Genomic DNA, 27,792 nt, shown 5'->3' on the forward strand with positions numbered 1-27,792 from the left:
TAAGAGTCACATTCCAGGGGATTTTAAAATGAGCAAGATTTAAGGGGGCTCTATCACCACATGCCAAACACCCTTGGATGCGTCTCATGGGCCTTCACCTCTGTCCGATGGCATGTTCCCCAGCCATGGCCAATAGACAAGGCCTCAGCTTAGCATGGCAGTGACGGGCTGCTGGAGAATTGGCACACTGGATGGCAGTGATCCCACTAGCCCTGTCTATTCTGTATAGATCGTATTAGCCAATATGCTTAATTATTTACTCAGGTGCTCCCAAGGTGGCATGTCACAACCTTGTTGAGATCTCTTAATTAGCAGATCATGGACTCAGTTCTCCTGTGATGCTATGATTTAACAAGGCCATTGGGTGGACGGCACATGCCAAAAATCCATGTGGAAAAACAGCACCTGCCTGAGGAGTGGGATGTGTTACAGCTGAAACCTCTCCTATGTTCCTGTCTTAAGAAGACATCGCCCAAGGGGTTAAAGCCCATGTCAAACCATCCCTGAAAAGGTTGTTACACAGAGCAGAGAGAAAGTTCGCTCTTGTTCATCTCGGAGGATAGGACAAGAGGAAATGAGCTTAAATAGCAGCAAGGGCTGTTTAGGTTGGACACTAGGAAAAACTTCTTGTCAGGGTGGTGGCGCATGGGAACAAACTACCCAGGGAGGTTGTGGAATCTGTCATGGGAGGTTTTTCAGAGCAGGTTAGACAAACCTGTCAGGGCTGGTCTAGATAATACTGAGCTAGATGAGATCTCATGGTCCCTTCCAGTCCGACACTTCTGGGATTGTATGAAAGGCTAGACTTTTAATACAAAGCTGGTGTTGCTTAGACCAGAGAAAAATGGTACTTCAGCTTCACCCTATCACTTCTTTCAGACTCTCTCAAGTCTCTGCACTGGAGAAATGAATTTGGGTTTTTGCAAACAGGAGAGTGACAGGCTGCGTTTGTGTAGTCAGAATTAACACTGTGCACCTCCCTCGAGGCCTTACAGAAAATGACTCTCCCCCCCGCTCACCCCTGCTTTTCTCCAGCTAGAGCATGAACATTTAAGGGAGGCAGCATGAATGGAGAGGATTTCAGAAAGGACAGCGATCTGGTGGGCTGCTGAATAGGACCCACAGCCTGCAATCCTGTTTAGAGTGGGGAAAGAGGAATAGCTGCAATCCTGCTGCAGGGCCAAGCACAGGGGTACTTCAGAAAGCAGCAGTCCTCTTGTACCCAACCTGTGGGATGTCAGTGGAAAAGCAAGGTGTGGGGGGGTGGGGGTGGAGGAGGAGATGGATGGGAAAACAGGAGCTCCTGTTACTGTGTGGGGAAGAATTCCCTGCTGCAACTCATTGACCACTAGTTTATACTCTGGTAATCTGAAGCGATGAAGCAAATACCTAGCCACTGAAATAACTAAAACACTCAGATGGGGAGAGATTTAAAATATAAATGGGCGACAGGCACCACTAACAGGACCTAACAGGACCTTACAAACTGTACTAGCCGATGCACTGCACAGTAGCACATCCTTGTTTGTATAAGTTGTAACACTGCCAAAAATATAAATCAATGACTAAAAGGCCATTGAAAATATTACAGCATATCAGTTCTTTAAAGCTACTCCGTGATAGTGAGTTACAGCACAGTCATGTCTGCCAGGCCCTCAGTGAAATTACAGTGAGGCACTTTATTCCCATCCTCCAGGAATGCTGATTGCTGTTGGTGCAATGGGCATTTGTACAGAGTCTCTCTTAAAGCTTCTGTGTCTATGTTTATTAATAAGCCCCTTAAATTATAAACCTGAAAAGATTTTAAACATCTACATTTTCTTTTCACCGTGAACCCTTTTTTAGTCTCACTATCTGAGCTGAATCTATTGCAAAAATTAACCAAGTCAGTTTCACTTTTGCTGACAGTCAGCTTTCATTGTTGGGCTCTTCTGTTTTAGCAACATGTCCCAATGTTTGAGTTTCAAACCTTCCAGAGGAAATGTCTGAATCTAAACAAAAGCCAGCTTTCAAGGGGATTTAAAACAGAAAGCATAACAATATTTCTAGTGATCTTGAGTTCTGTAATATTTATACCATATTGCTGTGAAACACTGGAACATGAACTTGACAGTGCTCCTGAGAGAGAAAGAGTTTTAACATGCAACTCAACTTGCATAATAATAATGCTACAGCCAGAACCTATACATGCAAACAGAGTTGGACACGAGGTGGCAGTAACAGCACATCTGTGTTTGTCCAGGCCCTTATCCCATGCCTAGCTGTGTTGCTGGGGAGCCTTCCAGATGGGCTGGAGTGGGATAAGAAAATGAACCAGCCATAGGTTCACGTAGGGATGAGCTGACCCAGGGATGGACCCAGAATCAGTCCTTGGAGTCACACTCCACGCCAGGGTCTTATCCCTCCATCGCCATCCTGCTGTTCCTTCCAGCAGTGAGGCATGCATTCCTGCTGCAGCATACCTGCATCCTTGGCCTTACCCTGCGCTGTGGCTGTGTCCCATAGTTACTCCAGGCATTTTTCTGTGACGCCCCTTGGGAGTGCAAGGCCCCCTACAGACTAGCTACCCACCAGAGGATCTCAAGTGCCTCTACATTAACTGCTGGTTTGCTTTCTTCCTGCCAGGGGTTTTAATCAGGGCTGCCGATTAATCGCAGTTAACTCACGCGATTAACTCAAAAAAATTAATTGTGATTAATCACACAAACAATAGAATACCAATTGAAATAAATATTTTGGATGTTTCTACATTTTCAAATATGTCAAATTACAACACAGAATACAAAGTGTACAGTACTCACTTTATATTTGTTTTTGACGACATATTTGCACCATAAAAATAGTATAAGATGAATTGAAAAACAAGTACTGTAGTGCAATCTCCATCATGAAAGTGCAACTTACTGTAGTTTTTTGAGCTACATAACTGCACTCAAAAACAAAACGATGTAAAACTTTAGCACTTACAAGTCCACTCAGACCTACTTCTTGTTCAGCCAATCGCTAAAAGAAACAAGTTGGTTTACATTTATGGGAGATAATGCTGCCCACTTCTTAATTACCGTGTCACTTGAAAGTGAGACCAGGCGTTCGCTTGGCACTGTTGTAGCTGGTGTCACAAGATATTTACGTGTCAGATGCGCTAAAGATTCATATGCTTCTTCATGCATCGGCCACCATTCCAGAGGACCTGCTTCCATGCTGATGATGCTCGTTAAAAAAAATAATGTGTTAATTACATTTGAGACTGAACTCCTTGGGGGAGAACGGTTTGTCTCCTACTCTGTTTTACCTGCATTTCAGCAATATATTTCATGTTACAGCAGTCTTGGATGATGACCCAGCACACGTTGTTCATTTTAAGAACACTTGCACTGCAAGTTTGACAAAATGTAAAGATGATACCAATGTGAAATTTCTAAAGATAGCTACAGCACTCGACCCAAGATTTAAGAATCTGAAGTGCCTTCCAAAATCTGAGAGGGATGAGGGGTGGAGCATGCTTTCAGAAGTCATAAAAGAGCAACACTTTGATGCGGAAACTATAGAACTCGAACCAGCAAAAAAGAAAATCAACCTTCTGCTGGTGGCATCTGACTCAGATGATGCAGATGCACATGCGTCGGTCCGCACTGCTTTGGATCATTATTGAGCAGAGCCCATCATCGGCATGGACGTATGGTGACTGAAGCATCAAGAGACATGAATCTTTAGTGCATCTGGCACGTAAATATCTTGCAACACCGTCTACATCAGTGCCATGCGAATGCCTGTTCTCACTTTCAGGTGACACTGTAAACAAGTAGTAGTCAGCATTATCTTCCGCAAATGTAAATAAACTTGTTTGTCTGAGCGACTGGCTGAACAAGTAGCAGGATTGATTGGACTTTTAGACTTATGTACAAAAATAATCTGCATTCAAAAACAACAATGTAAAACTTTAGAGTTTGTACATTCAATTTTCATGATAAAGAGATTGCCCTACAGTACTTATATTAGGTGAATTGAAAAATACTATCTTTTGTTTTACAGTGCAAATATTTCTAATAAAAATATGAAGTGAGCACTGTACACTTTGTATTCTGAGTTGTAATTTCAATTACTATATTTGAAAATGTAGAAAACATCCAAATATGTAAATAAATGGCACACGATCAAAAGATTAATTTTTAATCTCGCCAGCCCTAGTTTTAATGCCTCCGAACAGAATAAAATAAAATAAATGAGCTCATTAATTACTAACCAATTCTCAGCACAAGACTTAGGAAACAGTGCACTGTTCACGTCCTGCACCTGGTGGTCAGGGGCACAAAGCGACCACCCCAGAGATACTGAGGGCAAGCGCTCAGTATCTAGACGGCTGTGTTTCCAGAGAAGTGCAAGTGTGGGGATTCCCAGGTAACCCAGAGCTTGGATTACACCAGCTGGACGGTAGATGTCCCTGTTGGTCCAGCCAAGCCCACACAATGTATGGGCCACTTTTACATGCCACTAAATATCAGATTGCACAGGCTATGGGAACTCCTCTCCAGACTCCCTCCAAAAGGATCAATGACTTTCCAGCCAGGAAGGGTGCTTTCCCTGCAAGCTGCATAGCCCTTGCTAAATATACCCCAGCTCACCATGTCCCTAGGGGCCCAGCTCCAGCAGCCTCATGGGACTTTCTTCTTCTCCCATAGGAATATCCCTCTGAGCCACACATTCCAGGGAAGAGAACAAAGTGCTCATCCCCAAGATATCACAGGGATTGTAATAATGTGGGCATGCATGGCCATCCCCCCATCAATCTCCTAGGGCAGCCACACCTCTCCACTATCACACTTAAACAAGGGGGAATTTAGCTATCTCTAGGACTCAACCCCTCAGCCCAGGCAGGACACCAGATAGTCTGCAGATCTTAGCTCAGCAGACAGGAGACCAGCACAGGCCTCCCAGCCTAAGGTGGGGAGGCTACCACCCCAGGTGGCAGGAGGACCCAGGCCCACCCAACTCCCTGGGTCCCACTCCAGGCAGTGGCAAAGTGTCCCACCACTGGGTCAGCTGGGATCTACCCACAACACACTGACCTGTCTTCAGGCAGCAACACAGCCTGACTACCATCAGCTGTCCCTGAGCTACTTCCTCCCCTCCCCTCCAGGTGTACCTGAGTCCCAGGGTCATCCTCCACCTCCCCAGGATACACAGACGGGGCAATCCCAGCTCAGCATCAGCCAGGTCTAGCAGCTCTGGAGAATCCTCAGGGCAGTAGAAGTCCTCTGCAGGCACCTACACCAGCAGCAGGGAAAACACATCCATCTCCCTTGACAGCTCCAGCCCAACTGGGGCGCAGGGCCCGCCTTTTATACTTCCCGTCCCTGCCCCGCCCCTCTGCTTCTGGCACCATGGGTGTGGCCTTCCTGGTTCCACCCACCAGGGGGCGTCTGGCGGTCCCTCGCTGTCAATCTCCACGGGCAGCCATGCCTCTTTGCTACAGGGGCCAGGGCAGGCATCCCTCCCCACTCCTGCCTGGCTTCTGGAGGCCGCTTGATTTGCTGCCCTGAACCTAGCTGTGCAGACCCTGTCTTTGCCTGGTCTGGTTTCCCTCCCCATGACCAAGCGGAGGCATTGTGTTCAAAGACACCGCGCCAGAATGGTGAGGGCAGAAGGGCGCAGCAGAGAATGTACCAGCAGTGTGAGAGTCAGGGGAGCCCAGAGAGGGACCAACATGGGGTTTTAGATTATTCACCCCTTTCTTAAAAATGGGACATTTCCCATCTGCATCAGAAGGGCAGGTCAGTTGGCTTCAAAAGGGGGGGTGGATGCAAAAATCCAGGGTGTGTTTATGCACAGGACAGGGGCACCATTCATTCCCTCTAAGAAGCCTGTGATTCCCCCGCAGAAATAAAAATAGACAGGACAAGCATATGGGTGGGTGACCACCCCAGGTGGAAACATCAGTACTTAATTTGTGCCGGGGATTGCTGGGGCCGAGGCGTGACACCTCTCAGCTCGGCAGTTCATAGCCCTGGCACCTGTGGGCTCCCGGCCAGCAGCCGCTGCTCTCCAGCTGGCAGAGGCAAGAGGCAAGGAGAGGGGTGGGAGAGGGGTGCAAGGTCACAGAAGGCAGCTTGGTGCAATGGGGCAGGGGAGGTAGCAGGCCTGGGGGTGGGGAGCCCAGGGAGGCAGCAGGGTCCAGGGGCAATGGTGGAGATGTGTGGGGAGACCTGGGAGGCAGCAGCAGACAGGGGCAGGGACGTGGGGGCCGGGGTGATGGATGGGGAGGCAGCGGGGGCCAGGGGCACGATTATCCTTTAGGCCAGCCCTGAATATCCCTCTCTGCCTGATGACGAGAAGGGATGTGAGGAGGAATCTCCTACTGCCCGGGTGATGGGCCACAGAAATTGGGGGCAAGGGGCTCCCTCACGCTTGCCTGGTGAAGCTGTTCTACTTGGCTTAACTATTCTTTGAGCCAATGGCAAAACAAGCCTCTGGCAGCAGGCTGGTGGTTAGGCTGCGGGCCTGGAGCATGGGAGATGATAGTTCAGATCTCCCCCTTGGGCTGCTGTAAAGGAGTTTGATGTGAGAGCTCCTGGGTGTTGTGCTCAGGGGCTCCCTGCCTCTTGAAGCTGTTCCAATTGAATTAACTATTCTTTGGGCTGGGCCAGCGCCAGGACTCCCTCTACAGACCCAGAGTTAGGCTATGGCAGGTTCAAATCCCCTGCTGGGCCTGCTGAGAAGCAGTTTGAAGAGGGCTCTCCTGCAGCCTGGGTGTGCACTTTGAGGGATAGTGCTGAGTGAGGGGTTCCCTCACTCTCGCCTTCTGAAGTTTCACTTGATTTAAGTGTCCTTCAGGCCACACCAAAAGCCAGAGTTGCTCTATAGTCTGGTGGTTAGGGTGCTTGCCTGGGCTGTAGGAGAGGCTGGCTCAACTTCCTGCTGCCTGGTCAGCAGGGGTTTCTACAGGGATTTTCTGCCTTCCTACTGATTGCCCTTTGGGGTGTGACATCCTTTCCCCCTCCTTTCTCAGGAGGCCATTGTCCCCTGGGGGCAGGGAGGGGATTTGGACAGGGCTTGCCCACCTCTGACTCTCCCTGGGAGGTGGGAGTCCCCAGTTCACACCCCTCAGCAGAGAAGGGGAGTGACCTGGGGTCTGCCACAGCCTGGGTGTGTATCCTAGCCACTGGGGACAAAAGAGTGATTTGGGTCTTTTGTGTGGCCCCCAATTACTCATTAATTAAACCAGCAAGAGCTCCTCTGTACAGTCCACAGCTGATTTATAAGGGCCTGCACCGCAGGCACCAAATCCCCTTTACTGAGGCAGAGGCGGGATTTGAACCAGAGTCACTCACATCCCAGAGAAGTGCTCTAATCCCCAAACCCGAGAGGCAAGTTTTAGCCCAGTTATTACGTAGTTAGAGGGGACCAGCATCCACAGAAAAGACTGAGGGAGCCCCACATCAGAATATGTCCCAGTCCAGCACTTAGGCCCTTCACTTGCGAGGTTAGAGAGCAATGGTCAAATCCCATCTCAACCAGCAGCTCTCTGATCTCGGGGGAGGTATCCAAACCCCTGGGCGACTGGGACTGCCCCAATTATCATTTAATGAAGGTGGACCAGCTTCAACAGGAAAGTCTGAGGGAGTGCCCAGCTCAGAATACCTCCCCCTCTGGCACTTAGGCCATTCACTTAAAAGGTTAAAGTTCAAACCCCTTTTGCTTATGGGGATGGAGGGGGAGGAATTTTACCTGCTGGGTTTGTGTTCAGAATTGTCTGATCTTTCTGGACAGAAAAAGAAACTGATACAGGGCAGAGAACCGGCTGACTCAAACCCACCTTGGTACAAGCTTTAACCCTCTCTCAGCAGGAGCTTTATTGAGGCAAAGAAGCACTGAACCGATTTTACAAAGGAAAGCCATGAAAAGGATTTGTATAGAGGTGCAGGGCTGAGAGGGTTAATGTCTCCGGTGCAAGGGGCTTGGCTCCTGGAGAGAATTCCCCCGACTCCGACAGAGCACTGGGCAGGAAGCCTCTTTCCAGACAGTCCAGGCAGCTCTGGAATTGGAAAGAAAAAATCCAACGGGTTAAATCAGCCGGGAAGTAGAGACCTGCAGACCAGTTCTCAGCTCAGTGCTGTGCCCTCTGCTGGTGCACACAGCACTCCTCTTGCACAAACACACCCTGCAGACATACACACCCAGTGGGGATAGGCCACACCTACCGGGCAATCCCCTTCTCAGCCCCTTGAGCCATCTGATTGGCTGAGAAGTTTTCGTCCCAGAGTGCCGCTGCACTGTGTGGATGTCAATGCTGTTTCCTCACATTGGATCAGACCCAAAAGGTTTGTGCCACCTGGATCCTTTCCCCCGCATCCCACCCCACGTCCTGGCCTCTCCCAAACTGCTCTACAGACACAGCCCGCACAGTGTGTAGAGCCCAGCCCCAGCTCTTCCCTCGGGTCTGGCTTTACCTAAGCAATAAATACATGCATAAAGCTCAGACTCAGACATTCTCCACAGGCTGGGAAGCTCCTAGGACTCCTCTCTCTAGGATGCTCAGCCCACACCCTAGATCCTCTGCCTCCCAGAGAATCCCTCCCATCTCCCTTATGTCCTGGTTGGGTACTGAGCCTCCTGCCCCAGGGAGTCAGCAGAGCCCACTGAACCCTTTCCTAGCAGGATGGACACCTGTTAACGGTGCGGTGCATCCGGCATCACCACCAGCCTGATACACCACACAGCCCAGCTATCCACGCTGCCTCCCACTCCCCACTGCTCTCCCTCTGTTCCACGTACCTGCAGCTACAGCTCATCATCGTCACCTTGTCTAAGGAAACAGAAGGAAAAGAGAGAGAAAGTAGCATCAGCCTGAGTCAAAGCAGCCAAGGGGAAAGTGAATGTCCCCGGCCCTTGAATCATCTACAGACTCCCACTAAAGAGAAGACGTGGGCTGACTGACTTGGACGATTTAAAATGATACCAACCTCCTTCTTTTCTTTGCTCCGCAGCGGAACCGCCGACCTGGAAACAAGGGATAGAGTCTGAGGCCTCCTACGCCTTGGCTGATGCTGCCCCTCCCCATCCCAGTGCTCCCTGGCCCCACCTCGGTGCTCCCTGGCCAACACGCCCCCTCATTGCTCTCAGGCTCCCACCCCACCTTCTGCTGCTCCTCTCTCTTTGATGCAATAATCCTGCTGCCCCTGTGGAGCAATGAGCCCCTCCCCTGCAGCCTCTGCCTTCTCAGCTCCGCGTGGCCTCTGCAGCCGTCGCGTAGGTACCAAGGCCACCCCACCCACCGTGGTGGGAACTCTAGGCACAGCCCTGGTTCAACAAGCACCAGAGTCTGGCTTGGGATCCCCAAAGCTGTGGGGCCGGCCAGCCCCCGGGCAGTGGGGATGGAGGTGGGGTGAGATCCGTGCCCGTCTCTGGACTGACCCCCAGCTTTGGTTTTTGAGCCACCGGGTCTTGGTTTAGTCCCGTAGTTATTTTCCTCCTTGTTTGACTCCAACGTTGGGCAGCCACCTGCCCCTGCCCAGCCGGGAGGGAAGTGCACTCTGGGAACGTGCTCTGGGCTCTCCCCCACCGGCCTGTGGGTGCCAATGGGACATGTCAGCCTCCTTGAGCTCTCTGAACAAACGCCCTGTTCAGCCAAACGCCCCCACAAGGCCCAGCCAGGCTCGGACACCAGCTGAGAGAGCCTGGGCTGGGAGCTGCTCTGAGCACAGCAATAAAGAGCAGCCGAGCGTCTGGCACCCACATGGAATACGCTGTTATTCCCATCTGCAGAGTGTGCAGCATTTGGGGTTAGTGGGTGAGACTCGTGGCGTAGGTTATTAAAGAGCCCATGGCACTTTGCACAGAGGCCGGGATGCTGACCCAGGCTTTCTGGCCGAACTCCACCCCAGGTCGTTCCATTCTGCATCTCTTGCTAAACTGCTGCTGCAGTTTCAAGTGCATACAGTTTGCTCCTTCCCTTTCTTCCCTATAGCACTATTATTGTGTTTCATCCCCGAGCTGACTGCCTGTCAGCCATGGGCAAAGTGTCCCCTGGGTATATGTGGCTAGGTTTGCAAAACAGCCAAGCATGCTGGGTCACCAGTGAGTCTGCAGGAGCGGAGCACTTTGGAAAACCTGATTTCTGCCTCTAGAAATGTCAGATATTGTTGCTTCCAATTTTAATTGGTGACCTTTTCACCCTGAGCCTTAAAGCTGTCAGGAAAATGCAAAATTGCTTCTGCAAATATTTGCACAATCTCCTCCCCACCCCACCCCCATTTTCTGTTGGACTCCTGCCTTGATGGAAATTTTCCTGCCAGCTTCTACTAAAGATTAACACGCACCCAAATCTGCATCTAAGTTCTGAACCAGGTACCCAGGCTCTGGCCCCCAGCTCAGATGGGCCTCCTGCCGCGAGAACAAAGAAGGGGGGAGATATGAGAGATAGAAGCCATTGTTCTCACTGATGTCCAAGCCCAGGGCGCAGGGAGGGCAGGGGAGGCCAGGTTAAACATTTCAGGGAAAGTTGAAGCTCTAAGCGTAGCTGACAAATGGAACTGCCCTTGCTGGGGTCCTTCAGGCCCTAGGCCCCTCGGCCATGCGATGGCTTAAGGATAATGGACCTCATCCTGCCACAAAGCAGGGGCATGTTAGCAGGCCCTTCCGACCCCCCGTCTGTGACGCACACTGAGGCAGGGCTCTGCTTGCCTGTATCTGTGCACACAGCACGGACACACCCTCCCCTCCCTTCCCCTGAGCGAGGCAGCCATGTGCAGCATAGCTGGGGGGCAGAGAAGAGCCCCCACGTGATCCCGGCCTTTGGGCTTGCGGGAGACCAGTCTGCAGCCCCCCAGTAGTGACACTTACTGAGGATGATGAGGAGTCCGACCACAAAAGCCACCACAGCGAAGATCAGCCCCCCATTCCGAATGGTCTCGTAGTCTGGGAACGAGAGAGAGACACCGGTTAGCCTGGCGGAGCAAAGGGAGCCGGGCCGGGGTGGGGAGAGTCGCATCCCACCGAGCTCTGAAGCTCTTGGGTGAGCAAGAGTTATCATCTGCAGGCGGAGCGGCCCGTGCCTTCGCTGCAGCTCCAGCGTCAATGGCAGCTGGGCTTGGGCCGCCGCCTTATAACAGCGCCCTGCGGGGCTTTGCTTCCGATTCCCAGTGCCACGCAGCTCGGTGTCAGGCCCCCAGCCCCTCTGTGACACGTGTGACATGTGTGCGTGCCACCAAAGGCATCCCACGTAGCTACCCACAGGCTCACCGAGCTGTGCGACTGGCTACAGGACGGTTACTGGGGCTGGCACTGCCCACAGATCCGTGGGCTAACCAGGGGGCAGAAGGGTGACCTGGGGGCTAAGGTCCATGTCGAGATCTGGGCTCGATCCTTGGCCCATCCCAGACCTGTGTGACCTGTGTGACCGGGGTGAGCCATTGAATCTGCTTCAGTTCCCCGGCAGCACCCAGGGGCCAATAGCACTCCCCCTCTGTCCTATTGATAGGGTAATGACATGGGGCAGGGGCCATCTCTTCCACGGTGTTCAGAGCACAGGGGGACTCAAACCACCGGACAAAGAACTACAGACCAAAGGCCGGGGCAGCTGGGTCCTCGCGGGACAGTGCAGAGACGAGTCTTACCATAGGTGAACTTGTCAGGCACCTGCTCAGGGACGATCTCTGGAAAAAGAGGGAGCAGTTCGGTGAGGAGCCAATGGGGTGGGGTCCCAAAGCTGTTGGTGTATCGTAGCTCCTTGACACGAGGGAGCTACTATGGATCAGGCTCCCCGCACCCCAGACTCCGGGCCTAGCTGCCCCAGGGAGGGCAGGTCTCCTGAACAGTGCCCAGGGCTCCACGGGAGAGCTGGAAAAACAGCTGATGCGTCCCTGTCCATGGCAGCCAAGAAGAGCCTTCGGGGCAAGCCAGCACAGTGATCCCAGGCTACAGCAGCCACACTCTGACTGGCTGATGGTGAAGCCCTGTGGGATCTTGTGGGGCTGCTGGCAGTGGAGACTGAGAATGCCAGGGATAGATCCTAACCTAGCCCACGAAACCAGCTCCCAGTGGCTTCCACAGCGACCATTACACACCTGCCCCCAGTGCCAGAGAGTCTGCAGGTCCCGTGTACCTCCCCGCCCTCTGCCCCCTTGCCCAAGGTCAATGTGGGTGCGATTCATTTTCAACAGCATGTTTCTAAATCTACCCTTCAGCTTAGACCTGAAGCCCCTTCCCCCGCAACCCCCCCTTATTCCAGCCCTTTCTCTTCCCCCAACCCCCCATTATTCCAGCCCTTTCTCTCGTGAACATCTGTGCCAATGCACTTCCTCTCTAACCCACAGGCCCTCCCTGCTAGTCCCGTCTTTGGTCTCCCAAACTGATCTGCCAATGCAGCTCTGGTCCAACCTGCACCAGGGCCTGCTGTCCTGGTCCTGGCCTCCCATAGCTCCGCCAAAGGACCACAGTCCTAACCTATAATCACGCTGTGTGAGCCAAACTTTCACTCTACGTATAACTGCTTGCTGGCCCTAAATAGTACCTTCACCAGGGCCACATAAATACCTGGGGATCCGCTGAGAGTGGCAGGCTTGGGCACTCCGATCAGGGCACACAGCACTCATGCCCAGGGCCAGGCAATCCTGAGCACGACCTCTGGAGACTCTGCTGGGATTTCACAGCCAGTCTAGGGAGGGCTCCACGTCCCAGGCTAGCGCTACTGGCATGTGTATAGACCCATGGCTCTGCAAGCCTACAGTCCCAGATCACCAAAACCTGCTATGAACGGACAGATTGTAACTGCTGCTGCTTGCCAGGCACCTGCACAGCCCAGCACCCGGGGCGCCAGGAGCGGCATCTTGTGGGAGTCGTAAAACCTAGCAGGGTCCCTGGTCCCCAGAGAGAGCTCTGTGAAGGGAACAGGTCGTGAGGGCAATGGAGAGTGGAGCGGGGGTGGAGTAAGGACAGGGTTGATTTCACAGGCTACATAAACAAAGGTCTCCCTTGGGGCGCATGATTGGCTTTCCAAAGAGTCCTCAGCAAACTCCTATGTTTTACAGACCATTTTTTCCATCATGGGAAGCAGCTAGAGATAGGTTGGATTCCAGGTCCCTGGGACTGGGGGGGTGCGGGGGGGAATTGGTTTCCAGAATCAAACTTCCTGGGTGGATCCAAACACCCCGAAAACTTTGGGCAAGTTCCAATCTCGACCGTGTCTAAAGCAATGTGTTAAGGAGGAGGAGGAAAAGGTTAACCTGGGTAGAGTAACGTTACACAGCTGCAATCAGTCACTGGCACATTCAATATTCACCTTCTAACCTGCCTTTCCAACTCAATTATTTCTCAACACGCGCAGAGCACTGGGTAGAAAACAGCCGATAACTCAGACTCTGATTCATCTGCCTGCCACCACCTTGCCTTTTACAGTGCTGGCTTTGTTTGTAGGTGGGGTGGGGGGGCCTTGTTACTCACTGCATTCCAAACAGGGCACGTGGGGGTTGGGGGAGAATAAGACAGAAAAGAGGGATAAAAAGGAAAGCGCAAGAATTGTCACAGATTCAAATCTCCATTTTAACCATGGGCAGATTTACTGCTTAGCCTGTGTCCCCCTGAATGGCTCCAGGGTGTCTGGGGACTGTGGAACAAACTCCTCCTAAGGAACTTGTGTTTGCACAAGTCAGCCACCATTTGTGGGTGTTACATCACCGACACCCCAGTTTCACACAGTGCCCGCTTGTAATCTGAGGCAGCCAGCAATTCCCACTCCCTTTGGTGAAGTGGCAGGGCAGAAGCTGGCCTCCTGACTCCTCAGTACCACAGCACAAATGCCCCAGGCTGGAACTACTGCTTTCTGCTCAGACGGGTCACACAATAATACCGCTGCGCTGACCCCTCATTCTGTCCCCCGGCAGCTTTTCTCTGCTCGAGGTCCCCTTCCCTTGCCACAGAGTCCTACGGTGAGAACAACTGCTTAGGGAAAATCCCTCTACAAAAATACTGACCCTTCCTAGAACTACTACTCCCTCTGCTGAGGGGAGAGCTCTTGGGGTTATTTGGGCATCTCTCCTGAATCCTTCGACAGTTTCCCCAGCTCAGCCTCCGGGCACAGCCCTCTTTTCATGTGAGAGGATGAGATCACTCCAAGCACTAGGATAAGGCATCTAAAAGCATCAGCCAAAAACTTTACACCTGAGAGCCTAATGGCCGGCTCCTGATCCCTTGTGAAGGCTCCACCCAGAGAGCAGCCTGGCTTCCCGAGGCACTGAGCATCCTCAGCCCAGTGGGGCAGGAGCAGCCTGTGCTCAGCACCTTTGACAATCAAACCACTCTGCTGATTTAGATGTCTAACTGGGGCTTTCGGCCCCCACATCTCAGAGCACTGGGAACACTTCCCTGCTAAAGAGCCATTCAGGTCTGTCTGTCTGCAGAAGCATAGAGTGCTGTCTGCCTGCCACGCCTGCCAGCAAAGCCTGAAGTCCAGTGCAGAGAGAGTAAATGAATGGCAGCGTGCTCCCAGGTACAGCCCGGCAGAGTGCAGCCTGCCTCCGACAGGAGCGAGTTTGTCCCTGGGAGCTGAAGAGCAGCGAGACCCTTACCATCAGCCATCTTCCCAGTGAGCCGTCCAGCGGTGCCTTGGCCTGGGCGCGTGCACCACCGGGAAAGCATATTAATAGGGGGCGGGTGGACAAACGCCATTAAACATTAACGGCCTCGGTATAATGTTTATCCCAGTCACAAGGTGAGGCACATGGCCCAGACCCAGGTTTTGGAAACATCAGACACCTTGAGGGGCAAAGGAAAGAACAAACCCCTGCAACCAGCTCTCTCCAGTTCACACGAAGCGCAGGGGCTGAGCCGGACGCACCCTCGCCTCCGTTTGAAAGGCCAGTGGGAGTGTCATGGAGTTCAGCGAGGGGCATCTCAGCTCTGACAGGCCCAGCAGGGCGAGGGCAAGGGCTAATAACTAATTAGGGCACTTTTCATTCTCCAGGGGCTTGGCAGACCTTCCTACTCAGCCCCCACAAGCTCTGCCTGCTGTGCCCTGTCATTATCCCCATGTTATGGGGGAAAACTGAGGCGCAGAGCGGGGAAGGGACTTGGCCGAGGTCACCCAGTGAGTCAGTGGCAGAGCTATGGGATTTCCTGGCTCCAGCCCTTGGCTCTGATCCCTTGATCATGTCTCTTGGCTGGCTACTGGCTAGCAACGTAGGAGGGGAAGGGGAATCCTACCCCACCACCACTCTGGCAGCTTGGTGGGGAGAGAGGGGTCCTACTAAGGCCAAGCCAGAGTTCAGCATTGCTTGGCCCTCCTGCAGGCCCAATGTCTGAGTTGCTGATGGAGCAGCCTGCCCCAATCCCAGTCCTTCGGAAAAGATACAGTAGAACCTTAGAGTTATGAACACCAGAAAGTTGCAAACTGACCAGTTAGCCACACACCTCAAGTGGAACCGGAAGTACACAATCAGGCAGCAACAGAAACCAACAACAAAAAAAGAGAAGTGAATATAGTACAATAGTGTGTTAAACATAAACTACTAAAAAAATTAAGGGAAAGCAGCATTTTCCTTCTGCGTAGTAAAGTTTCAAAGCTGTATTAAGTCAATGTTCAGTTCTAAACTTTTGAAAGAACAATGATAACGTTTTGTTGAGAGTGACAAACGTTTCAGAGTTACGAACAACTTTCATTCCCGGGGCGTTGTAACTCTGAGGTTCTACTGTAATCAACACACGTCTCAGCAAAGGCAGCATCCTGCACCCAGGGTAGCAGACAGTCCAGTCCAGTCCGTGCCATTGGTTTTGCCAATGCTGTCTGCACACACAAATCGCTTTGTCCCCCGTCCTCCCCCCCAGGTCTGTAAACCTCCCACCTCCCCAGCAGCCAGAGGCTAAGTGCTGAGTGGTCTGTTAAGTGCAGTTTGTTCTGTTCTGGCAATGAGTGACCAGCAAGTCACGCATCCCTTTGGATTACTGTTATGGTGCTTACAGAGTGGAACCTGCCCCAGGGAGTTCTCTCTGAACCAGATTCCCAGAGCCTACAGGGAACACACTCCGACACCACAGTGCTGGGCAGCAAAATAAGAACCTCGCTAGCTGAATAGCCGGACAAACACCATCCCAGGTCGGCTCTGAGAATCTAATCAGCTCTGACTACAGCCTCAGTGATATCAAGGTCTTGTATTAAAACCCTGGCCCTGAGGAACTGCTCGGGGGGTGCGTTTCAGAATGTTTGTCTTTGTTATAAAATGGCTCCCCGTCATGCTTTTCATAAGCAAGAAGCAACAGTTGTAACATTCGGGGCTGGGAGGACAGCATGCCTTTGTCTGTCTGTCTGTGGATTTATGCCAGGTGCTGATCAGCACAACGTCTGAGTGCCAGGGTTACAGGCTATTTACTGACACCAGGTCTATTGTTTGTCTCTTTAAAGCAGACCAGGGTATCACCCCTGGAATTCGGATCTTAGCATCATTGACTGGAGACAGTCTCAAATCAAGCCCAAATGTTGGGGTACTGGAAATCTGAATCCTACTTCTGTGGCTTGCATCAACCTTTGTCACTGTCCTGGCCCTGTAGCACCCACGCCCTCTCTGACCCAGCTCACTAACACTCTGGGTGCAAGAATCTCCCCTCTGCAGCAGCCCCTGTGATGCAGCCTCCCTGTTCTCACTGCCACATGCACACACTCGCTCTCTGTTTTCAACGCTCATTTCAGACCACATCTCTCCTCTGGCCCAGACCTCACACGCCTTCTCCCCCGACCCCATCCCCCACTTTCTGACTTTGCAAACCTGTTTAACGCTGAGACACATCTGGGATTGCAGTTTTTAGGAAAGGGGCTGTGCAAGAGAAAACTGAGATGTACTGAACCCAGATTCTTATTGCACAGCTTCAATAGTGCAAAGTGGCTGGCTCGCCACACACACACACACACTTCTGAAAATCTCTGGTTATTGTTAAAATTGCTGCAGAAAATGGGGCCATTGAAAGGTGACTTGGAAGGATTCCCTCCTCCTAGCACAAAACTGATTTTATCGCCTGTCATTAGTCAGGAGACACAGTCAGCTCCCTCCTGGCGCCTCACCAGTTGAGCACAGGCATTGTTTGCTGTTTGCACTGGCCACTCACAGGGCTGTAGCAAATGGGCACTAAGCCACAGCTGAGCAGCAGGGGCAGCTTCCCACAGTTTCTTCTACTACAAGCTTCCAGGGAAGGAACCCTGTCTCCCTGGCTGACATTAGCACAAAGCTAGCGCAGAGGTTCTACAGATCTCACACACACACAAGATCCAAATTTTGCAGCTTGAACTCAGCTCGGAAAGGGCACAGTCCTCCTCCTTGTGACTAAAGCGATGTCTACACTGCACACCTTACAGCGGAACAGCTGGCTGCTATAAGGCACGCAGTATAGCCGCTCTTTGTCGGCAGGAGGTAATTCGACAAAATAAAACCACCCCCAACGAGGGGCCGTAGCTTTGTCGTCAGGAGAGCAACTCCCACCAACAAAGCGCTGTCCACACTGGCACTTTTCATCAGTAAAACTTTTGTTCATCGGGGGGTGTTTTTTCACACCCCTGACCGACAAAAGTTTTACTGACGAAAGTGCAGTGCAGACATAGAAAGTTGCAAGCGAATTCAAAAGGAACATGACATCTTACAGAGCTCCCCAGCCTGGCGAAGCAGCAGCCAGAGGGTGCAGCAGAGACAAGACAAGGGCAGATTAAGGCAGACCAGGGCCAGGAGCCAGCAAATCCTCAGCCTCTTCTTCAGGCTTCTCCCAGCCCAACCACTCCCAGCCCCGATTCTTCCTTCCACGCTCCCATCACAGGCTCAGCAATGCTGCCCTGCCTCATACTGATGGCTCAGTTCAGGATCCCCTGGGGCCCAGAGACCCCTGGAGTAAACAGCAAACCCCTGGTTTCATTGCAGCACAATCAGGCCCCATAGCTGCCCTAGTGCACAGGCTGCAGGATCTACCCGCCAGCTGAAAGCACAGAGCTAGCCCCACACCGTTGCTCAGGGACGTCTTGGCAGGTGCATTACACCCCATTCCATGCATGCTCTGTGGGAAACTGGGGTTCTGCTGGTTGGTCAGTGGTGACCTTGCCTGTGCCCCAAAAAGCAGACAGACAAATATTCCCGTCATTAGCCAGTACTTACAGTCTGAGCCATAGGGTCACATCATAGCTCTGCACGGACCTCCAGGGCACAGAGGGGTGGCTCCGGCGGAGCTCTGCTAACGACGGGTTGGGGCAATAAACACTTTGCCGGTACATGGCTGGGGGACCTTTTCCTCCATCACTTCCATCTGGCTGTGGGTTCACGCAGATTGTTAAACCCTGGGCTCAGTGAGCATGTCTGGCTTTGCACAGCAGAGCGTGGCCCTTTGGCTTTCTCTCCTAGTCACCCCACCACTCAGCCAGGATAGTGCCTGAGGCTTTGGGGGTTTAACCATTTCCTGACAGAGGAGCTGGCGACATTTGGAGACAGAACACAACCTCTGTCCATTGGAATTTACCGATGCCAGACCAAGCCATCCCTGGGTTTCTGCACTGCCTTGGCTCGTGTCTGGCCCTGCACGCAGCACTGGAGAGCTACGGGACGGGAGGTGGCTTTTCAGTCCTCTCCATAGTCACATTCACCCTGTAACTGGCTCTAAGATTCACCAGGAATCCTGGGAAAACCCAGCTTTCCCCTCTGTTCTCATCTGCCTTTGTCGTTCTAAAGTTTAGGAGCGGGCGTGGGTTTGTTCCCCCTCTTTCTTGTATTATCACCTGTGCAGAAAGGAGTAACCACTTCCAGGCTGGTCTGATCCTTCCCCAGACAGGCCGGAGGTGGTCCTGTGCTGTGGATCAAGCCGCTAGCCTGTTGAGATGGGCCTGGGAGCGCCCTGTTCTGGAGACCCAGCCCACAGCCTAAGTGTCCCTTTGATTTTGCTGTAGATAGCCCAGTAAAGGAAGGAAAGTGCCATACAGCAGAATCCCTCGCCCCTTGCCCCACGGGCTGCTGCAGGAGGGAAGCACACTGGAGGTGGATCTGAGGCCCCTGGAAAACCTGCTCCAGTTGCAGCTGAGTGAAGATCAGTTGAAGGGAGAGAGGTGGCTGCAGAGATACTCAGCTCTGCCATGTGGAGAATAAACCTACCAGGCCCTTTTGGTACTCTGCACACCGGCGAGTCTCAAAGCGCTTTACCAAAGTAGCGCAGGGAATGATGCGATTCGCCCAACACCACACAGCAGGCCAGCAGCAGACTTGGGAATAGAACCCAGGAGTCCTGACTCCCAGTCCTGTGGTCTAACCACAGACGGGCCCCACACGCAGCCTTTGCCCATACAAAAGCCGCAAGCATCTCCAGGCTGAGGCTGTCATACCGAACTGAGCAGTGCGTCCTTCAGAACGACGCCGTGAGCAGAACAGCAGCTCCCTGGTGTTAGAGAACGTCCTCTCTCTCCACTGGGAGCTGTGAGTCCCCCCAGGCTCAAGTCCGGGGAGCCTGCTGGATGCAAGGCTGCCATTCCCTGCTGCCTTTCAGAGAGGCAGCAGCTTTATGCAAGAGGTGCCGAGGCCCATGAAAATGCCCTAGGACCTTTAGATGGCCCAGCATCTAGCTGTGCCTGTGGTAAGAGCATAGGCAGTGTTGCCTTCGCCACTCCAGGTCAGGTGCAGCTCACTTTTTTCACCCAACTCGTGAGCACGAGGAAAACTCGTCCAAACTCAGATGTACCCAGCAGATGAAGCTGCATGTCCAACTTCACAGCCCAGCTGCAGGACGACATTAGCTTCAATTATGCTTTGGTTCCAGCAAGAATTCAATGCACGCCCAGTCAGCACGCAATGTGGTGTTAATTGGAAAGGTTGGCTGCCGGGTGGCCTTCGCCAGTGACTCGTGGGAGATCCACAGCAGGAGCAAACACAGTAACTCACCACCTGGAATCCACCCGCTCCCGAGCAGTGTGTGCGCCAGCTACACTGCACTGAGCTGTCCCCAAGCCTCGCTCACGCCATGCCAGGCTCTGTCTCCAACCACTGCAATTTGCTTTAAAGGAAACTTCCAAGTGGCCTCTGCATACCGTAAAAAAGGCCTGCCCCAGGGGCGCTGTTTTCTTAAGTATTTTCAAGACTGCTGGAGCAGCGAAGCACAAAAGTCTTGGAAACGCTGAAGTGAAAACAAAACTTTCCAGAAACGCTGCTTGATCTTTCCTGCCCAGTGGGTGACCTTGTAGTGCCGATCTGCTAAGGAGAGAGGCATGAAACCAAAGGGAATTTACCAGGGTGTCTGCTTAGATGGAGGGTGACACTATTTCATCAAAGTAAAATAAGCCCGAGGGAAAATATCTTTCGTGGGTCTGGTGCTTTGAGGCAGTGGTGGGAACAACCCATGGTTCTGTCCACATCTCCACCTCAGACCCAGCCACTGGCTTGCTCTGTGCCTCAGTTTACCCCAGGATAACAGGGTCTGCTTCCTGGAGAGGTGGTTGGCTTCATTCATGGCATGTTGGCTGGGAGCATAGAAACCTAAAGCCATTATTCAACAGTTAAAAGGCGTCTTTCTTGGAGCCGCCTCTGTCCCTTGGGAGACAATGAAGTCCCTACCCATCCTCCCCTCCCGAGCAGCAGGGACCAGTGGGACGCTACCAGAAGCTCGTCACACACCTGGAAATCTAGCTTTTCTATTAAAATAAGCAGAATTTTGATTTTGCCATGAGACTCATGGGGGGTCTCAGAAACATCTGGGCATTAAACTACATCCAGCTTCCACATGAGGAGGGCAGGGCCTCCGCTGACGGCGGGCAGAAATAAATAGCTTCCTGCCCTGGCACCGTCTGAGCCAGCCTCCCAGAGCAGACACAGACACACTGTACTGTCTGGGAGCCTCGTGACTCTGGCACAGCTCTACCCCCCATGAGCTGCTGGGGCCAGCCTGCAACGGAAACATCCTGCAGAGAGACGCTGCCAAGGGCTAGCAAAATCCACTGCCAGGGAGCCAGGGGCAGCCCTTAGGAACACTGGCTCCTTATCCCAATGCTTGTGGGGGAGTGGGGGGGGGGGCATGTGACTTGAGCTGAGTTAACTCCAAGTCTTCCAGAGCCAGGGCAGAGACCAGGTGGAGGTAATAGCTTTTATTGGCCCAACTCCTGTTGGTAAGAGAGACAAACTCTCGAGCTGCAGAGAGCTCTTCGACAGGGTGCACCCCCTGCTAACCTCTAGCCTTCACAGATGGTTATACTACCCTCCGCAGCACGCAGAGACCGCCCCCCACGTGCGCCTGCACCATCCCCATCCTCCGCTGACTGCGCCGCCTCCCCATGCCCGCCAGGATTTAAGTCAAAATCACCCCCTTGTCTTTGCTGCTCCGCCCGGCCAAGCTGGGCTCAGCCCAGAGCAATGCGAGCAGCAGAATGGCCATCCTGTGGGAAATCCCAACAATTAAAAAACGAAACAAACATTTGGCCCAAATTGGGACGAGAAGTTGACATACTGAAATTACCTCAGAACGAAAAGTTCCAAAATACTTTGATTCCGAAATGGGTACGCGATTCAGCGCTCCTGAGCAAAACCTTTCCCTGTGGTTTGTGGAACTGACCCCAAGCGTTTCACTTCAAATCAATTCAACAGTAAATTGCATTTCCCTGTGGTGGTGCGCTGCCTCAAGGGAGTGCCCGATACCCCTATTCTGGACAGCCTATATCTCCCATGATGCACCATGCTGCTTGGTCAGGGGAAGATTGCACTGCATCCTGGGAAGCTGTAGCTGTGAACTTGAATGATTGTTAAGAGTCATCGTATTTATTATTTGTCTTGTGATATCACCTCTGAGCCCCAGTCACGGACCAGCACCCCATTGCGCTAGGTACTGTGCAAACACAGAACAAAAAGGCAGTCCATGCCCCAAACCCCTCACCAGCTGGGTCTGCTAGCCACCGGCCTTCGCTTCCGCTCCGGAAAGAGGATTTGGTCCTCCCCTTAGACATCCCGGCATTATGGTGCAAAACAGTTAGAGAATCACTGAGATAGAAATGATATTTTATTCCTTGTTTTCCCCGTAGATTCTGGATCACAACACAGAATACAACAGTCCGTTATCACAGCAGCAAGGTTTTTGCTGATTTAAAATGAAAACACGACAGTTGGTTTTATTTTACAACATTCAAGATTTTGCCATTTTCTACATATATGATTTTAATTTTTTTTTATACTGACTGCACACTACAGACACTGAAGTCACTCTGAACACAGAACTCATGGTGTACGTACAGCTAACACTCGGGGGGGACGACTGGGAGGGGTTTTGCTTGTTTGCCTGTTTGAATCAGTAGAATGCCACCAAGAAAAAAAGAACATCTTACTGCCTGCTACAGGTTGGACAAAGAAAAGAGTCTGGAGGTGCACAACACGCATTCACTCTGCCTCACACTGCGGGACAGGAGATGCTTCCCATCTCACACACCACTGGAGGAAAATAAAATACTGTGTCCTGAAGTCATGGATCCCAAACAAACCTTCCTTCTGCTCACCAAATCCTCCTGGAACGGATCTGGACCTACACTGATGTTCTGAAATCTTCATCTCCCTTGAATTTAATTTTATTTCTTTCCCCTTGTTTTATCTCACATTGGGTTTGTGCATCTGCCTGGCAAGTGCTGGGAACCTTACGAGGTAACCTGACCACATGAGTTTGCCCCTTGTAATGCATAAGTCACCAGGAAAGACGACAGGACTGGGCCATATTCCTGGGTAATCAGAGGTTTGGACTTTGGGAAGTTTTGGGGGGAAAATTCACCCCGTGCCCTGGGCCAGCACAGAGGCTGGCAACACTTAACTCCTAGTTACACCTGGGATTGTTCAGTCTGCGGAAGGGAAGAATGAGGGGGGATTTGATAGCTGCTTTCAACTACCCGAAAGGGGGTTCCAAAGAGGATGGATCTAGACTGTTCTCTGTGGTAGCAGATAACAGAAAGAGGAGCAATGGTCTCAAGTTGCAGTGGGGGAGGTTTAGGCTGGATATTAGGAAAAACTTTTTCACTAGGAGGGTGGTGGAATCTCCTTCCTTAGAAGTTTTTAAGGTCAGGCTTGACAAAGCCCTGGCTGGGATGATTTAGTTGGGGATTGGTTCTGCTTTGAGCAGGGGGTTGGACTAAATGACCTCCTGAGGTCCCTTCCAACCCTGATATTCTATGATTCTATGAAGGCAGCATAAGAAATAAGTGGTGCATGGCCCACCTGCATGGGGGCAGCCTCCACCCTATCAGAGCTGCCCTCCGAGCCCTGGAGGGTCACCCAGCACCATTCAGGGCTGTTTTCTCTGCAGAGGCAGAGGGGAGTGTTGTACAGCAAGTGGGTGCTGACAATGTCTAGCTGCTATGGAATTACACGACATTAATGCCAAGGACTCGACCCCCTGTACCCCACCACAGGGCACTGGAAAGGAATTAACAAAGGCGTGGCCACTCACGGTAAAGAGCTGCTGCGTTTAATCTCCTGCAGTGCTCCATGGATCCCTTTGCTGGTTTAGACAAAAAAGAACTGGCCCTTTAACAGAGGCAATGTCTGAGACGAGACTTGTTTAGTCCTCAGAGACAGTCTGACCTCCTCCCCGACCGACCCGCAGAGTCACACAGAATGGGAGGCGGGGAGCAGGATTACTGGCTGCACAGCCAGCTTTCCCGCATAGTGTCACTGTGCTGGGGCATTTCACAGAGATCACATTTACAATAACATCTCCCGGGGGGGAGGCGATTTTAGCTGTGAGCTCAGAGAGGAGGGTGCTGCAGCGACAAGCCACATGCTGCAGAGAGCTCTCCTGGGTTTAAACTGGCATGAAAGTGCGGTCTGAGAAATAAAAGCATCTGGCTTTTCTGCTTTCTCCTCACCAGCCAGGGCCCCTGGGGCCGTGCTCCGGGGGCACATGAAGGTTACTGCTGATACTGCAAAATGCAACTGCAATCCGCTCCCCAAGGGTCTCTTCCAGCCGCACCGTGTTGTATTTTATCTGCAGATTCAGTTTCACTGAAACAAAACTGAAGTGATTCCTGAAGCCCCGTCTAAACTAAACAAAAACTGCATCACAAGAACAAGAACCTGCTGCTTGCAATGCTTGGAGCGTGCAACGTTTGTGTTGCACATGTGCACACACCAGCCATCCACAGCACAGCACTGGCTGTAGTGGCTGGCTGCCACAACTGGGACGAGGCCTTTAGCTGAGCTCTGGTTCAACTGGTGCCACTGGCCGTGGGTTTCTCACTAGAGCCTCAGGTGCAGATCCTGAGCCAGGATTCAGATTTCAAACTCCCCAAAGCCCAGGAGGGAGTCTGGGCCTGGGCTCTGGGTTTGGCCACCTTAGAAATCTGGATGTGAGTTCAGATTCAGACCCCCCGTCCTTTCGTCAAACATGCAGAGTCTGGAGCCAGGGGGTTGGTTTGGACCCATCTCCAGATCTAACAGATTTCCTGCCCCGCCAAGAGAATAAAACACAATCAGCCCAGATGTGAAAATAATACCCCCTTCCAACCCCCTTCCCATTCCCACCCTCCTCCCTTCCTTAGTTAGCAGTGTGGCGTATGATCCATGCTCCTAGGTCTGAGAGGCAGCCACCCAACCCCCCAACCCCCCGAGACAGAAAGGACGAAGAACCACACCCCCAACGTGGTGCCAAGCAAAGTGCCATGGGGAGCACATCCTGACAATCTCACACAGCCGCGCACCACTCAACAGCACTCGAAAAATGAAGAGAAACTTACTAATACGACATCGTCAACAGCTAGCCTTAGAGGTGATGGTCGTTATACATGAACGTTACACATTACAGTGTAGGCAGACAGTATGGCGCGTGGAGTTTAGTTAGGTTTTTATACAGAGAACCAGTATTAAAGTACAGTGGGTAACACAGACACAGCTTCTTTGCATCTCCTCAGGAGGACCTGTTGCTGTCATTCTTGCTTTCTTGCAGGTCGCCTGCATTTGTGGTCCAAGTATCTGTCCTCAGGTCTCTGATCTGTGAGAAGGGAGGACAATGAGTCAGTACTCAACCCCTCATCAGGGAAGAACGCAGAGGAGACACTAAGAAAAAGCCAGAAAAAGGCAGATTGCACTTGCTTTGTCTGGCAAAGATTAACTAGAAGCAGGTGCTTGTTCACTGCAGCAGACACTTCTGGGACCCAAATTTACATTTTTCTTTTTAAAAAATCCTGTATTTTGGTGCCACATTTTCACATCTGCACTTATGCAATCCGAGAACAGACACAATGGCATTGACCTGCCTGACCAGTTCCTGCTACCCAACAGAGCACGACACTGACGCTCTCAGACAAGGGTTCGCAATCTACCCATCACTTTAAGAAAATGTCACCGCAACAAAAACATTCAAGGAAAACTCCATCTGTGAGCAGGGAGTCCCTGAGCAGAGACAGAGGGGAAATGAATCTGTGCTTCGCGAATTCACTCAGCTCTACATAGAGCCAGTAGGAAATACAGATGGAGCCGCAAGCAGCACGCACAACAGGACACCAGCAGGTGGAAGCAAGGAAACGTAAGCCAAGTTACCGGGGTAAGTGCCTGGTTTTGCAGGGTTTGTCATGTCTTAAGAGAGCCCCAGGACCCATCCTGGTATTTGAGGTTCCATCCCAAATTAGCCAACTAGAACGCAACCTCCAAATAAACAGCCCCAGCAGAAGGGCCACAGATCTTAACAACAGGCCCCTAGAGCCATTAATGCTAAGCACCCACTTTGCCAGAGGCACAAAGCACCTTTCCCTGGTAGCAAAGCACCACCTTAAGTGTAACTGATCCACCAAGCCGCGTTCAGAGAGTACAGTGAAAACCCAAAATCTCCAGAAAGACCATGCCTCTAAGGTGGGTTATAAAGTAGGAGGAGCATCAGTAATGTAGAGCTCCTAGAGAAGGGAAACTCCATAGCTAGCCATCCTGTACCCAGTGGCCTTACGGCTTGCATGGTGTTGAGGACGCAGGTCAGGAAGGGACAGAGACATGAACACCAGGAAGCACTGGCTTGAGGAATGTAAATTGTCAGCCCTGCCCGCGCAACGCAGAGGCAGGTTACACAGACAATCCGACGCGCCGCTGCGCTCCGCACAGATCGCACGTGTGTGGCTTTATCGTTCACAAATCGCACTGCCGCAAACCAGCCCGGATCTGAGTGACAACAGGAGGCCTGACTCCCAGCCCCAGGGCCAGATCTTGAGGGCCATGTCGGGCCCTGTTCGGCTCTCACGCCCATCAGTCTCACCTTCGGTGGATTCACACACAGGCATGGGAGACCAGAATCAGGCCCTTGGGTTTTTTTGCAGGTGTCACACGGGGACTTTATCTGAGTACAGGCCTCAGGGACCGGATCCTGGAATGGACCCAATACTGCAGCACAACCGAGTAACATGTAACCCCCCCCGATTTGTGCTGGGGTCCTGTGCTCCCTGCTCGGAACAAACTGCACCCCCTGCCCCACGCTATCCCTGCTAACATCGAGCGAGGCTCTGACCTCAGCCCTGTGCGCGGCTGCCATTCACCCTGTCCGGCACGGAGAAGCAGCACATACGAAAAGCTGGGTGTGGCTCACCTGATGGCTCTAGTTCAGTTCTCTGCCTTTTGCGCCCCTGTTGCTGCAAAGAAAATGGCAAAACGTCTTTAAAAGTTCAACCAAGAGGCCTCAGCCGCCTGCCCAGCAAGCAGCCAGGGGCCATCTTTCAATGAAACACAACATGTGTGCAGCAAGAGAACCAGGTTCTTACCGTTTGAGGCAATCAAGTTCTCCGCCTGAGCCTCCTCATCCCCAGGGGCTCTGCAACGAGAGATGCACAGTGAGAACTGCGAGGCGCCACCCCTTGCCAGTGCACAGAGCAGGAGTTTGGACACTGCTAACAGTGCGTGATGCTGGGAGGGGCTGAGCACAGAGACCAGGTGGGCTATGCCTGCTCAATGCCTGTCAGGTTAGGACCTCAGTTTTATGACCCAAATGCATGCCAGTGAAGAAACGTGGACTCTTGTCCATAACCACCAAACCAAGAGCAAACCGACTCAGCCCAGGGCGGGAGCTGGGGTGGGTGGGAGCCCCAGCAACTCAGAGATATGGGTACTACAGAGCAGCAGTCAGGGGTGGCTGTGAGCTCTCGGAGCACTGGGGAGGAGATGCTCTCAGTCTGTTGGAGGGAGGGAGGTGTGAGGGGAAAAGGATCCATTGTACAGGCTGGCTCTCTTGGTTAGCCTAAGTTTGCACAAGCCTCTCTGGCCTTTGCAGGGCCCTACAGGAAATAAAGCAGGCCCGCATCGAGCCCCCGGCGCACCACTGCACCACCCTGCAATGCGATGGCTGGTGGGGCCAGGGACTGCATGCCGGGCTCCTGGATGTGCTACACGTAGGCTACAACCTCCACTGAATTGGCAGGTTCCCTAGGAGAAAAGCAATCGGAACATGCAAGGAAAAGCGTGTCCCAGGCGGGCGAGGCTGGCGAGTGCACTAGGACTCTCCTGATTGGCTAATAACTTGAGTCCTGGCCCTTGGGAAGTGCACCCCAGTCAGCCCCAAGCAGACATCCTGCCCTTGCTACTCAAGGAACCTTGGGGCACTCCCTGCGCTTTGGCTGTGTAAGCAGTACAGAGTGTGGATCCTCATTTAGCGGGAAGGTTCTAGCAGCTGCTATGTACCTATGGATTTATTTATGGGTCAAGAGTCTAAAGAGCGTTCCAATTCCAGGCAGAAAGAGTCCACCGGCTAACCACCACTCGCACGCGTACCTGGGCTTTTGGTTGAAGCTGCATCTGCACCTCCTGCCTGGAAGAGTAAGAAAACATCATGAGCGTATGAGAGAAACCCTCTCTTTGG

At 52.3% G+C, this 27,792-nt stretch overlaps 2 protein-coding genes across 2 annotated transcripts in view; both read right to left on the bottom strand.

Moving 5' to 3' along the window:
• The window catches only part of DSCAML1 (DS cell adhesion molecule like 1), a 353,599-nt gene extending 345,953 nt beyond the window's left edge, over nucleotides 1–7,646 (bottom strand). Inside the window, exon 1 of the mRNA XM_043534224.1 lies at nucleotides 5,144–7,646. The gene's annotated coding sequence lies outside the window, so the exon portion shown is untranslated. The remainder of the gene's footprint in view (nucleotides 1–5,143) is intronic.
• Nucleotides 7,647–7,818: 172 nt separating this feature from the next.
• LOC102935540 overlaps nucleotides 7,819–27,792 on the bottom strand; it is a 52,252-nt gene continuing 32,278 nt past the window's right edge. Inside the window, exons 6-14 of the mRNA XM_043533863.1 lie at nucleotides 27,705–27,741; nucleotides 26,702–26,751; nucleotides 26,556–26,572; nucleotides 14,562–14,664; nucleotides 11,613–11,651; nucleotides 10,840–10,914; nucleotides 8,961–8,997; nucleotides 8,773–8,803; nucleotides 7,819–8,032 (exon numbers count right to left, since the gene is read on the bottom strand). Coding sequence (XP_043389798.1) covers nucleotides 8,779–8,803; nucleotides 8,961–8,997; nucleotides 10,840–10,914; nucleotides 11,613–11,651; nucleotides 14,562–14,664; nucleotides 26,556–26,572; nucleotides 26,702–26,751; nucleotides 27,705–27,741 — 383 coding nt within the window. The 3' untranslated portion in view covers nucleotides 7,819–8,032; nucleotides 8,773–8,778. The remainder of the gene's footprint in view (nucleotides 8,033–8,772; nucleotides 8,804–8,960; nucleotides 8,998–10,839; nucleotides 10,915–11,612; nucleotides 11,652–14,561; nucleotides 14,665–26,555; nucleotides 26,573–26,701; nucleotides 26,752–27,704; nucleotides 27,742–27,792) is intronic.

The sequence above is a fragment of the Chelonia mydas genome, chromosome 22, assembly GCF_015237465.2.
Source record: "Chelonia mydas isolate rCheMyd1 chromosome 22, rCheMyd1.pri.v2, whole genome shotgun sequence".
Lineage (NCBI taxonomy): Eukaryota > Metazoa > Chordata > Testudines > Cheloniidae > Chelonia > Chelonia mydas.